The sequence below is a fragment of the Dermacentor albipictus genome, chromosome 2 (assembly GCF_038994185.2).
Source record: "Dermacentor albipictus isolate Rhodes 1998 colony chromosome 2, USDA_Dalb.pri_finalv2, whole genome shotgun sequence".
In the NCBI taxonomy this organism is placed as follows: domain Eukaryota; kingdom Metazoa; phylum Arthropoda; class Arachnida; order Ixodida; family Ixodidae; genus Dermacentor; species Dermacentor albipictus.
This window is the reverse complement of record NC_091822.1, coordinates 197,269,623-197,281,921: the sequence shown is the minus strand read 5'-3', so window position 1 is coordinate 197,281,921 and position 12,299 is coordinate 197,269,623. Positions and strand designations below refer to the sequence as shown.

The window sequence follows — 12,299 nt, the reverse complement described above, 5'->3', positions numbered from 1 at the left end:
TCATGGACCAAAGTGCACAGGCCTTGTGCTATCTCGGAGCTCTTCTATAGGAGTGCTATCGAGGTCTTTATTGAACAAACCTCGTATAAAATTCACTTGTCAGTTTTAGCGACAACTTTAGTGAACTAAAGCAAAATTTTGACAATTTTACGGCAACTTTCTCAGTTTAGCGACACGGTGCAAAAAGTTGGCAACACTGCAGATGAATGGGTTACAGGTTATAGGCAGTGTTTCATATTCAACACTTGCTCAAGATAAATTGGTAAAAACAATTGAGGCCTGGGGACAGCCTGTTGTCCTGAACAGGAACTTAAATGCTAGTTTCCTCAACTTTATACACAGCTCCAATGAGTGAGAAAAAAAACTGAGAAAAAATTGCAAATAGAACGAACTTGAAAGTCAATTGCCCATACTTACCACTTACTTTCATTATAGAGCTCTACATTCTTGCTTCCAAGTGTACTACAGTATGTTTTGGATGTGAAATCCCAAGACCTGAGGCACAAGTGGAAAGAAGCTTTATTTTAAATAAAACATTTTCATCTAAACCCTTTGTCCCTGTTAGTGTAACAATGACATTTGTATGACACAATGCTAAGACCTATACTGTTCTGCAGATGAAAATATTTACAACTGGTACAGCACAGAGATGGGTCTCCAACAAAAATGTCATGTTTGAATAACAACAATGTGTACCACTGTATCTAGAAGCACACTGTTTGCACAGATTTCTGGCAGTTCATAATAATTTGTTGATGACATGGCTCACCGTTTTACGTGTGCCAAGTTACGGCGCGAACTTGGCACTCTGAGTAAACTACTTTGGACCTACAGCATAGCTAACATTCTGTAATGGCAGGGAGTCAATGCTACCAATGCTACCACAAAGCAGCAGTAAAGCAACACAAGGCAGCATACACATACTGTGTATTGTGTTTGGTTAACCAATACACTGCATGGGATTTCAAAATTCTCTTTCTGCATTATTTCAAGCTTCCAGGCACATCATAGAAAACATGCTGGCAAGCTTCTGAGCAGCCTAAATTATTTACTAATATGGCTTTTCTATGCACAAAAAACTGTTTTCATTTCTCCAAGCTGCATCAAGCAGCTTTTGTTTGGTCTGCGTCCCCTCTCCCTAGCTGCTGTGCCGGTGAGGAAAATAAAAATTTTATTTCTCGGGTAGTGCACGTATCACGATGTCATAATGCAGAAGGTTGTCATGGGGGAGCACAACATTGCAATGTTTCAACGCTCTCCGACTTGCTTGGTTGTTTTCTGTGTTGTGACACTGGGCCATGCAATGAGTAGCAGCGGAAAAGACGACCCAGCAAGTCGAAGCAAGTGCCAAAATGTTGCGATATTCTGCTCCCATGTGACGACCACCTGTGTCATGATGTTGCGACACACACCTCTTGGGAAATAAAACTGAAAATGGTACATAAACTATTTAGAAATTATTTAGGGTACTCTGAGGCTTGCCAGTATTTTTCTGGGGTTTTGAAGTTTCGGACAGTCGTTTAATGTAAAAAATAAAAAGTCATAACTATCCTGAGAATACCAGGATGTTTTACTTAATTGCAGACATATGGCTGGAAGTATTCAGCAACGTTGGTGTACACATAGAAATCTTAGCTTCATCTCTTACAGTATATGAAGTTTTGAACTTTGATTTCTTTTTCAAATACTTCTGTCACAAGTACTCCTTAAAGAGCACAAATCACAATGTTTATGATCCTTGTAAAGATTGCTCATGTTGTAAACATGAAGTGTATTTTCCTGCAGTAGAAATGATGTTACCAGTACAAACAACACATCAAGTGTTGCTGCAATTACAAATGACCTGAGCAGTTTCCATGAGGTGCAGACACACTGGGAGCAGTAGTGAAGTACAGTGGTATAAAAATGCAATGTGTACAATGCTGTCATTCAAATTCTGATGATGGGAAAATTCTTGTGCTGGCTGAAGTCAAATTCCGGCAAGATTGTGGAATCCTTCTTGTGGCCGCTTAGCAAAAGTTTCACAACAACAAAGTTTGTCTTGGCCACTTTCATTACATTAGTCAGTTCACTGTTGAGGTCAGGCACATTGTCGAGCAACATGCGCACATTCTGGAAGCACTTGCATGCTGCCAAGTACATATCCTCTGGTGTTGGGGGCGGCTGATACTTGTATGGATCAGTCATCTCCTTGTACTGGGCATACTGTACAGGAGGTGGTGTCAGGATGCTATTGAAGGGTGCAAAACGATGTTCATAGCGAACCTGAAAAGAAAATGCACTGCATTAAAGACAATATCTGCAACTGCACAAGTCATTAGGGAGTTACATATGCATACTGTCTCTTTATCAAAAAAAGAACTAAGACAATTACTAAACTCTAACTGGCCATACAAATCCTACAAACAGTTACGACTAAGCTATGCAAGCAGTTTTACTATATGTACATCCAAGTTCACTTCAGCAGACAAAACAAAAGTGAATGAATGGCTTATTAGGTTGTTAGTTATGATTACCTGTGCCTTTATGCTGGCCAGAATACACTGTGTAGATGATTAACTGCCACAGTGCACAGATGGCAAAACAAGGCATACAAGGCCACAATACAGTAACTTGCAATGGCAGCTGTATTTAACGCAAGATTACCCAGGAAAACTATTGCCATATGCATTGTCAAATTAATTTTGATTCAGCCTCGTGGTTACCTGGTTTTCTTTTCTTTCTTTCTTTTTTTTTTGAATGCTTGTGAAAAGCATGGCACTTCTGAGGCTGCTAATGTTCATGGCAAGTTCAACAAGTTTAGATTTTTTCTGCATGCACTATTTACGCTGGGCAAGGCATAACAGTTAAACCAGGACCAGTGCTTTTTTTTTTTAACTTATAAGGAAGAAAGAAATTTGGTTTATTAGCATGTTGCTGGCCCTCTGTTCAATGTCTATGCACAAGCATTGTTGCAGCAAAGACTGAATTTTTCCTCTGCCAGCTTGAAGTGTAGTGCAGGGTGGCTTTTATCCTGAGAGACCCACAGGCATTGTTTTAATAGGGACACTGTAGAGCAATCTCTCATTCCCTTCCTTGCTATTGAGCAAAAGCAAAGACATCAGTGGCAATGCCTGCTTAATTTTGTCGATGGGGACGAAATGTGAAAACACCCATGTACTTAGATTTGGGTGCATGTTAAAGAACCCCAGGTGGTCTAAATTTCTGGAGTCCCCCACTACAGCGTGCCTCATAATCAGATCATGGTTTTGGCACGCAAGAACTTATAATTTAACTTTTTTTTTTGCTTAGTTTTCCTCATGTTACCTCAACCGAATATTCACAATTAAAGCATCAATCGATTAAGCAAGGTTATTCAATTGTCCAGCCCTATGAGGTACAGTGATAGGGCTGATAGGCGAAAGCCTTGCCACAGATAAGGACTGCTTTTCAAGGATTAATTTCAATTAATAATTCTTTCTTAAACAAGGAGTGGCAATTCATGCAACACCCCGTATGCTTGCGACAAGACAGTTTTCATGTCAGCAATAGGCTAATAAACTGCCATTGCTGCCCAATCTTGATGGGTAAAAAGATTTGCCACACAACAATGCACTACAAGTCATTATAAAACAAACCTTCCCATGTACAAATATTAAAGGGCTGTAATCTGAGGCACTCTAAAAGGTTTCATGCATTACCAAATTTAAAGTAAGCTTACTTTAAGCTCTAGATGGACTTCGGACTCCTCTTCGGCTGTGTATAAGGATGCATGCCCTGTTTTCTTTGTGTTATACTTCTAGGTGGATGACAATTTTTTCCCTTTCACTAACGTTCACAGGAAAAAAAAATAAGAGAAAACACTCACCTGGTAAAGAAAAACAAAATGGAAATGACTGTGCAAAGCAGAGATTTAAAATGAGCCATTTAAATAATCTGTTTTAAGTTATACTGCCATCAACTGAACAGGCAAGAACAGAACCAATACAAAAGAGAACATCTGAAATACACCAACAGCTCACAGTACCTCACAGTCAGCTTCATGTTCAATGCAAATAGCTCACTCGCCATCCAACTTCATCCCATTGTCTTCTATTATTGTGCATGTTGTTTTTAGTTTCTTTTTCACCTTCTATGATTTACCGATTTGCCCACCTTTCAACCTTCTTAATTTGCTCTAGATTTTCTTCAGGTGTAAAATTGTCCAGAAAGAAGACATTTGACTTCATCACATTGAAGTAGCCTCTCCTGCTCATCCCTCTGTACAATGTGACATGGGACATCAAGTACAGCCGAAAGCAGCTAGTCCTATGCCTTGCTTTGGCGAAAGCCTAGAAATTATGAGACCCATCAATTTCCACTGTCAGTTAAGCAAGGTTCAGCTGTTTGGCCAAGTTATTTAGTTTATCAAGGAAGTTATTCGTTTCACTTAGTGGCAAACCCCTAATTCTTTCATTTCGAAGCCAGCTATATTGCTCCAAGAATTGGACCTGTTGCAGTTTCTGAACTAGCCAAGTTTTACTGCCTGTCTTAGACTTTTTCACCCTTTTCTTAAGAGTAGCAATTTCAGATCATTTGTTTCTCATTACAGTAAGCATGTTGTTATACTCCTTGAACAAGCGCTGGGCTGACCACACTGACAGTTCACTGGAATGCAGAAATCCAAATATGTCCACTGCTTATGCTGTTTTGCCATGACAGTAGCTTCAGCACTACTAAGGCTTTAACTACTAGGTGTGTGAGGTATTTGAATACATAATGATGACTTCAGGAATAGCAACAATTTCAGACAAAATTCAATATATTTTGTTCGAAATATTTTAGTGTTCCTTTTGCTGCTTTTAATGAGACTGCTAAAATAAAACAATCTTCAGTCTCAATTATTGACTGAATCCAGCTTCAATAACAGTTATGTACTTGAATCATGCAGTATGTGTTGATGTTGGGCAGTGCATCCACAATAAGAGCCTTTAGTGAATTTTTATCACTATGAGGTTGTTCATGAGTCTTTCTCTCAGTGATGCCCACCATACGTAGTGGCGTACAGGTTTAGATATTTGGAACAAGGATGCAACACTGAGGGTGACATGGGCACAGTTCACAACCAGACATACTGTGGTTGTGTTGGTGCCTGTGCAAGCATGCAAATCCATTGCTTAGGAGCAGCATCTAATGAAATTGTGCATGGGAAACTTTACTGTTGACTCTGCCACCTTAAGTTTCTCAGATATGACCAACAATCACATTTTCAGGGTTCTTGCTCATCATGGAAAAACACAACCACCTAAGTAGCAGCACTTATTTGTATCTGTCACAGATTATAATTGGCCACTAACTCTTGCCTCACCTGCCGTGGTTGCTCAGTGGCTGTGGTGTTGGGCTGCTGAGCACGAGGTCGCGGGATCGAATCCCGGCCACGGCGGCCGCATTTCGATGGGGGCGAAATGCGAAAACACCCGTGTACTTAGATTTAGGGGCACGTTAAAGAACCCCAGGTAGTCGAAATTTGCGGAGTCCTCCACTACGGCGTGCCTCATAATCAGAAAGTGGTTTTGACACGTAAAACCCCATAAGTATTATTACATATTAACTCTTGCCTCACCCTGACAACAAAGGATTTCGTGACATTTAAGAAGGCAGTGATCTTCATGTCACTGTGGTTTACATGTAAGGTGCCTAGGGGAACTTATAGCTTTACCTCCAGTGTCGGAGTGAAAGCTGCTACTTTAGAATAAATGTGATAGCTAGGCGACAGAGGGATTGATGTGAACACAGATGAGCACCTAGGCAGATGGAACGAGAATGTTAGTGCCTATGGTGATTCGAAGCCATGTCCTCAAATGCCCTGCGCACTTGGTACAAGCATGCAATGACCACCTATAAGTATGCATTCAAGTACATGCTGGCAGAGGCAACTGGCAAAAGAAGCACGCAAACAGGCAGAAAGGTGTTAACACTCTTTTTTGACTCGTGGAGCTCTGCACAATCTTCCGTACAAGAACTATGCATACCTTTTCCTTGTCAAACTCGGGGCATGGCCTCCGCAGCTTGCCATCCAGTGTGAAGCCTGCCAACGTCTTGTAATAGCCACCACATAAATTCTGATATGCCTGGCTTATGAAGATTTCACGGCTGTGGGGGCACGGTTTCTTGCGGCGTTTGCCTTTCTTCACAGGGCGCCCGGTGCGTTGCTGTTCAGCACGTGCCTCCTGTTCCATCAGGAATGCATCAGCACGCGAAAGTGCCGAGATCATCCAGCCATAGAGGAACTCGTACAAATACCAGTAGATGTAGCCATATTCGTGTGCAGAGTATAGTTCGAGCTCAAAGCCTGAGAGAAGATAGCGAATCATGGTGCGAAGGACGTGGTGCAGCACCCAAGTGGTGAAGCAAGCTAGCTGCTGTGGAGGTTGGTGAGGCAGGGATGACTCCATCTTAAGTGAGATGCTGTGCAGCACTGTGTCGAGGCGATCTGCCTCATCCTGCAGCACAGCAAGTTCCTCCAAAAGGTGTGTCAATTTGTCTCGTTGGCGTGCTCTGTTGTGGCCACTGATGTGCACCATGGATGTGAACGGCCGCACGCAGTGGTTGAGGAAAGCATCAACAAGCTCACGGGCATGTGGATGGTTGCCGAGGGCATTATTGCCTCGCTGCGACAGCACGGGGGGCCGGATGAAAGTACGGACTGAGTCCTTGAGCACATCCACCATGGTCAAGTTGCCAAGTACCTTGCCCGGGCAGGGCAAGTACAAAAGCTGAACCACGGACCTGCATAAACATGCGAAATACCAGCTTACGAATACCACCAATACACATTATTAAGACTTATATTTGTGGAAAACGACAGCTGTGTGCAAACAACATGAACACGACCACACTATAGATGATCACCACAAAACACTTTGAAGTACGACAGCATGAAGAGTGTAATGTCCCCATGCCATTGGTGACAAAATTTTGCTGGCAACGCTCCCAGCGGTGTAAACAGTGAGAATGAATAACCGCGACAAGCGTACCTCGACAGAACACAAGGCCAGGTCTTGCTAAACTCGCCAAGGAAGTCGATGGCCGAGTGAAACGAGGTGCAGTCCACGATGCGGCACACATGTCGCAGCCGACCGATCAAAGCCTCCAGGTAGTCCATGGTGTCCTCGCGTGGCTTTATTTTCGTGTAACGGGGAAAAGTGGGCGGAAGTAGCCTCTGGTTAACCAGCGGCTCGAATCCCATAACCGTTGGGTAGTCAGCGCGGTTGGTTCCTTCCGCATTGGGGTCGGGCTGCACGCCTAGTGCGATGGTGCGCCGCAGAACGGGCAGAACCTCAAGGCACTGCTGAAGAAGGCGCTCCACTTCTTCGACACCGTCGCTTCCCTTTTTGTTGAAAACGATCAGTGCCTGCTGGAAGAAACGGCAGAACTTGATTCTTGAGTAAACTGCCACGGCCTCTTCATGGCAGGCCAGTTGCGCCGAGTCCAGCTCTTCTCCAGGCTTTGCCCTGGTTGCCTTTACTTTCTTTGAGAGTTCATCCTCGATCTCCTTCATCATTCCTGCGGCCCTGACTTCGGTGACGTCCCAGGCCAATTTGAAACCATACACAACCGGCTGGAAGTCTTCTTCCTCGAACACAGCGGCCTTGGTGACGAAGTTCTTAATCATGTCGACCATCTTGAGGACACAGATGGAAAAAGCCTTCATCACCTTGTCCTCAACTTGGTGTGGTTTGTGCAGGTATAAGTTAGTGAACACAGTCTGTGCCAGAGAGTGGCCTTCCAGCCACGTTACAAGACAGGCAAGTGTCGAGTCGATTATGCCGATGTGTTCTGCCGGGCTCAAATCGCCTATTTTGAGCACACCAGCACTCAGAGCTTGGTCAAAATTCATCACTTTCTTGTTGCCAAAGTTACACATCATTCCAGCGTCCATTTTCGGATCCATCATTTCAATCGCAGACATGGCTTCGAAGAGTGTGAACATTTCGTCGTGGACGAGCTCACCCAGTTCAAGCTCACTGGTGGCTTCTCTGAACTCTGTCGTGATGTCTTTCCAGCAATATGTTGGTGCTGGCGGATCATTTTTGCACAAAAGTGCGTTTTCTCGGGCACCGTCTAGAAACGAATGCTCCTCTTCCGCCATTTTCGATGATAACGCTCACGCTGACGCTGCCGGCTGCCGATTAAGAGGAAGTTTTAGCTGTGGCTTTAGCTCGGGTGTTCCTGTCTAAATACATGTAAAAGGAACCACTGCACCCACTGCCCCAAATTTGGCAAGGTTTGTTGCATTAAAAAAGAAACTTAAAACCTAGTGACTGTTAGTTTCAAATTTTTTATTTAAGTCGTCAATTTTTTGTAAAAAATTGACAAAAGTTGTAAATTTTCAGAAAACGAAACTATCAAGTTTACAACTCCGTAACTCTGCAATGAAAAACGATATAAAAATTCTGTTAATTGCATCTACACACTAAAAAAAGTTTAAACCCTTTGAGGCGTATCTTGCCACACAACGATAAACGTCATCTGTCTTATCCGCATTTCCTTTCTTTAACACTACGAGCTCGGTACTTCCCAGTAACGAACGGCGTGCGCGTTATCAGCATGATAGCATTTCCTGTCGGCAATGCTATCATGCTGATAACGCGCATGCCGTTCGCTACTGGAAAGTACCGGGCTCGCAGCGTTAAAGAAAGGAAACGCATCAAGGCAGATTACGATTATCGTTTTGTGGCAGAAGGGGCACTCCAAAGGGTATAAACTGTTCTTAGAGTGTACCTGACGAATGGGGGCTAAGTAGGATGAGAATGATATATAAGGGAAATGGGGACAAAGCTGACATAAATAAGTGACTATATACAGTGGCGTAGCAACCGGGGGGGGCGGGGGGCCGTGGGCCCCGGGTGCACGGGGCCAGTGGGGGGGGGGGGGGGGGGGGGTCATATACGTCTGAAGACACCCGAAAATTGTCGATATCCTCGCCTTCCTCGACTACACCCGGGGTGTGTGTGTGGGTGGGGGGGGGGGGGGTGTCAGAAGAGCTATCGGCCCCGGGTGCCAGACGACCTAGCTACGCCACTAACTATAGCCAATGCCTCCTTTACTAGATGCCTGCCGCGTCGCTAGTCTTCCCATTGGAGCGGAGGTTCCCGTAGTTCAGGGTAGTCGCGGAGAGACGGCGCTCGCAGCCGACCCACTTCCTGTTGCTGAGGAAATGACGATTACTAGGCTGGCGCGCGCTCGACCAATCGCTTGACAAGAGATTGTGGGTCCTGCCTCCGGGATTGCAACAGACGCCGCTAAAATCTCGGAGGCTGGGCTACTTGATTTAGGTTTCCAGCGGCCACCGCAGCTAGCGCTCGCAGCCGACCCGGGTTAAGGTCACCCGGGTTAACCCGGGTGGGGAAGAGTAAAGAGGAGAGGGGCAGGAACCAGCTTCTCGGGTCACGCCATAGAGTTTCCTACAAGAAACTCTATGGGTCACGCGGCAGGCATCTAGTAAAGGTATAACAGTGACGCATTGCCGACAGGAAAGTAGAGGGCGCGGCGTTTTCAAGTAAGGAAACGCAAGCAAGGCAAGATGATTATCGCTGTGGCAGAAGGGGCACGCCAAAGGGTGTAAACTTTTTTTAGAGTGTAATAGTACATATAATGCGAACAAAATTGGTATGATACACGTTAATCTGAAAAAAAAGTAATATAGATATACAGCTTTTGCAGAACACTTGTTTACAACGTAACAATTTCACGTAAGATATAAAATGACATATCGAATTTGTCCGTTTTCAATGATCGAATGGACGTCGTTAGCTGAACCTTGATATCTGCTCTTGATGCAGAGTTATTAATTTGTAAACTTCGTGCTTCTATATTTTTCAAACTTTCGAATAATTGAAAATCTTTTAAACAAAATTCAGGCCCTAAATCGAAATTCCGCTTCCAACAGTCACTAGAATTCAACTTTCTCTCTCAAATGCAACAAATTTCATTAAAATCGGTCCAGGGGTTATCTCAGAAAAAGGTTTTGGCGTTTTACATGTATTTGAATAGGCCGTGTCGGAGTTGGGCCCGAGCTATAGCTTCCCCTTAAATTTAAGTTGCAAGCATGGACAGAGAATAGTGGCATTTTGGGAGAACTTCAGATTGGCTTCAGATTAGGTGTGCGTCTGGATGATAACTTATTTGTTGTTAATCAGACTATTGAAATATCCAGAGTAGAAAGGAGACCGTTATATGTGGCCTTTTTAGACATTACAGGAGCGTATGACAAAACCGCAATGCTTTGTGGGATATTCTGGAAAGGGAAGGCTTGGGCGACGATTGTATACAGCTTTTGAGAATGATTTACCTAGAAAATACCGTCTGGGTTGAATGGGAAGGGATGTTTGTAGAGCGACAGCTAAAACCAGATAAGCGCGGACGCGAAGTTGAAGCTGAGAGGCGCCTGCTAGTGGCGCGGCTCTAGCAGGAGCTTGATCGGGAAATTGAAGCATTCCAATGGCAGCGAGCCCGTGGATATATCTTCACACCTTCAGGACAGGCGTAGATATCGTTAACTTTCTCTCTGATTTTGAACGAGTGTGTGAATAAGTGTCAGCCGGGATACGTGTCAGCCGGGACTTCTGGCCCAAGAAATCGGTCACGTTGCTCCCCTCTAAAGCCGCGAGTGTTTTGGAACATCTGCTTGATGAGGAGAATCGCGACTACGTTGTCGAGGACAGACTGTCTGTTAAGATGGTTATAAGCTCAGGGGCCGAATCTTATAACGGTTCGGAATACGAACCGTTCACTTCGCCGCTTACGTCACTAGGTGTGCCACTCCCAAGCCGGCGGTGGAAGAAGGGGAGGACGCGACCAATATATGAGAGGGTGCCACCTCTGAAGTGTACGTCATTATATGACGAGCTAATCGAGGAATTGCAGAATGTTTCCGCTTGCTAAATAAATGTAAAATATAAATTTAATATTATACGCCAAGTTCTGAAGTATAAACGTGTGGTGCCGGTCGTTTACGCAATGCAGAAGTAATTTATTAATGTCATTCTTTTTTATTCGGACATGACTCGCTCGCCGCCGCGCTGCCGCTGTCCCTGCGATAAGCCCCACGGCGCGTCGCGTGATAAAAGCAATGGAACTTGAAATCGAACATTACGATACACGGGCCCTGCAATATTGCCTGCGCGAAGTCAAATCGAATAGTGTGGTGCTGACGGTGCGCGCTGTGCCGTAAAATTGAGTAACAAAGTGCGGCACTCCCGAACCAGAGAAAAAAAAGGCAGCCAAATAAGAGATCTCCACAATATCTTCCCGTCCTGACTGTATAGTTTTATCAGCCGAACGATGGAAGTGCTGAACCAGCCTAGGTTGATCCCTTCTGACTGCTGAACGGCGATCTGCAAGCTATTCACGCTGGCGATAGCACTGAGAATTCGATCTCACCATGCAAATATCTCCTTGGCATTGGCTTTGAAGCTGAGGTCACGGGAAAGCTGACCCAGCCCTTCAACCGACCAACACAGTAATTGCGAGAGCAACTTTGTGGACGGTGTCGGCAGCAGAGATCTAGGTCATTCCGATGAATGCTTCACGTCCGACCGACCTCTGGGAGCTGCAGGCCAGTGGCGATGAACCGCAGCGCGCAATATTCCTTCCTCTGCGTGGAATGGCCACTCGTACGCTTGCACCTGAGTCCCCTACATTTGACAGCGTAGTCTGCAAAAGGTTTACTTAGAAAGCCAGCAAGGGCGGTGCAACTCATTATCCGTCACTTCTTCGAACGCGTATCGCCCTTCCAGCCGTGGTCGACACCGAAAGAGGAACGCCAAGCAGACGACGAAGGCAAATAATAGCCTCCGAAGCAATCAACGCACGCGCGCGACGCCCGCATGTCTCCGGGGTCGCGCGACCGGCGCGCGCGGCCAGGGTCACAAGCCAAAGCCAAGCCACAGCAACGGAACCCAAAGCGGACTACCCCTTCGCCGGTTCCTACGACCGGTTCGCTTTGAAGATGATTGACAGATGCGTGACGTATTCGAAAATTGCGATACCGCCCCGCTGCCTCTGACGACCTGTGACGTAACAAAAGATTTGGCCAATCAGGTGAGGCCAAAGGAACGGTTCCCCAACCGAACCGTTATAAGATTCGGCCCCAGGATGCGTAGGAAATATTGTGGTGCCATTGGTGCACACTCTCTGTGGCGAACACGAACTTAAGGTTGTTTCGCCGTCTAGAGATCATCATCAGCCTGGTTACGCCCACTGCAGGGCAAAGGCCTCTCCCATATTTCTCCAACAACCCCGGTCATGTACTAATTGTGGCCATGCCGTCCCTGCAA

The 12,299-nt window shown here is 45.2% G+C and overlaps 1 protein-coding gene across 1 annotated transcript; it reads right to left on the bottom strand.

Annotated features, from left to right (window-relative positions):
• Nucleotides 1-501: 501 nt before the first annotated feature.
• Nucleotides 502-8,166, bottom strand: Naa35 (N-alpha-acetyltransferase 35). The gene is made up of 3 exons (XM_065427620.1): nt 6,996-8,166; nt 5,991-6,747; nt 502-2,265 (listed from the first exon to the last, which is right to left on the bottom strand). Exons 1-3 carry the CDS (start codon nt 8,108-8,110, stop codon nt 1,930-1,932), a joined length of 2,208 nt encoding a protein of 735 aa, XP_065283692.1. The 5' UTR covers nt 8,111-8,166; the 3' UTR covers nt 502-1,929.
• Nucleotides 8,167-12,299: the final 4,133 nt, after the last annotated feature.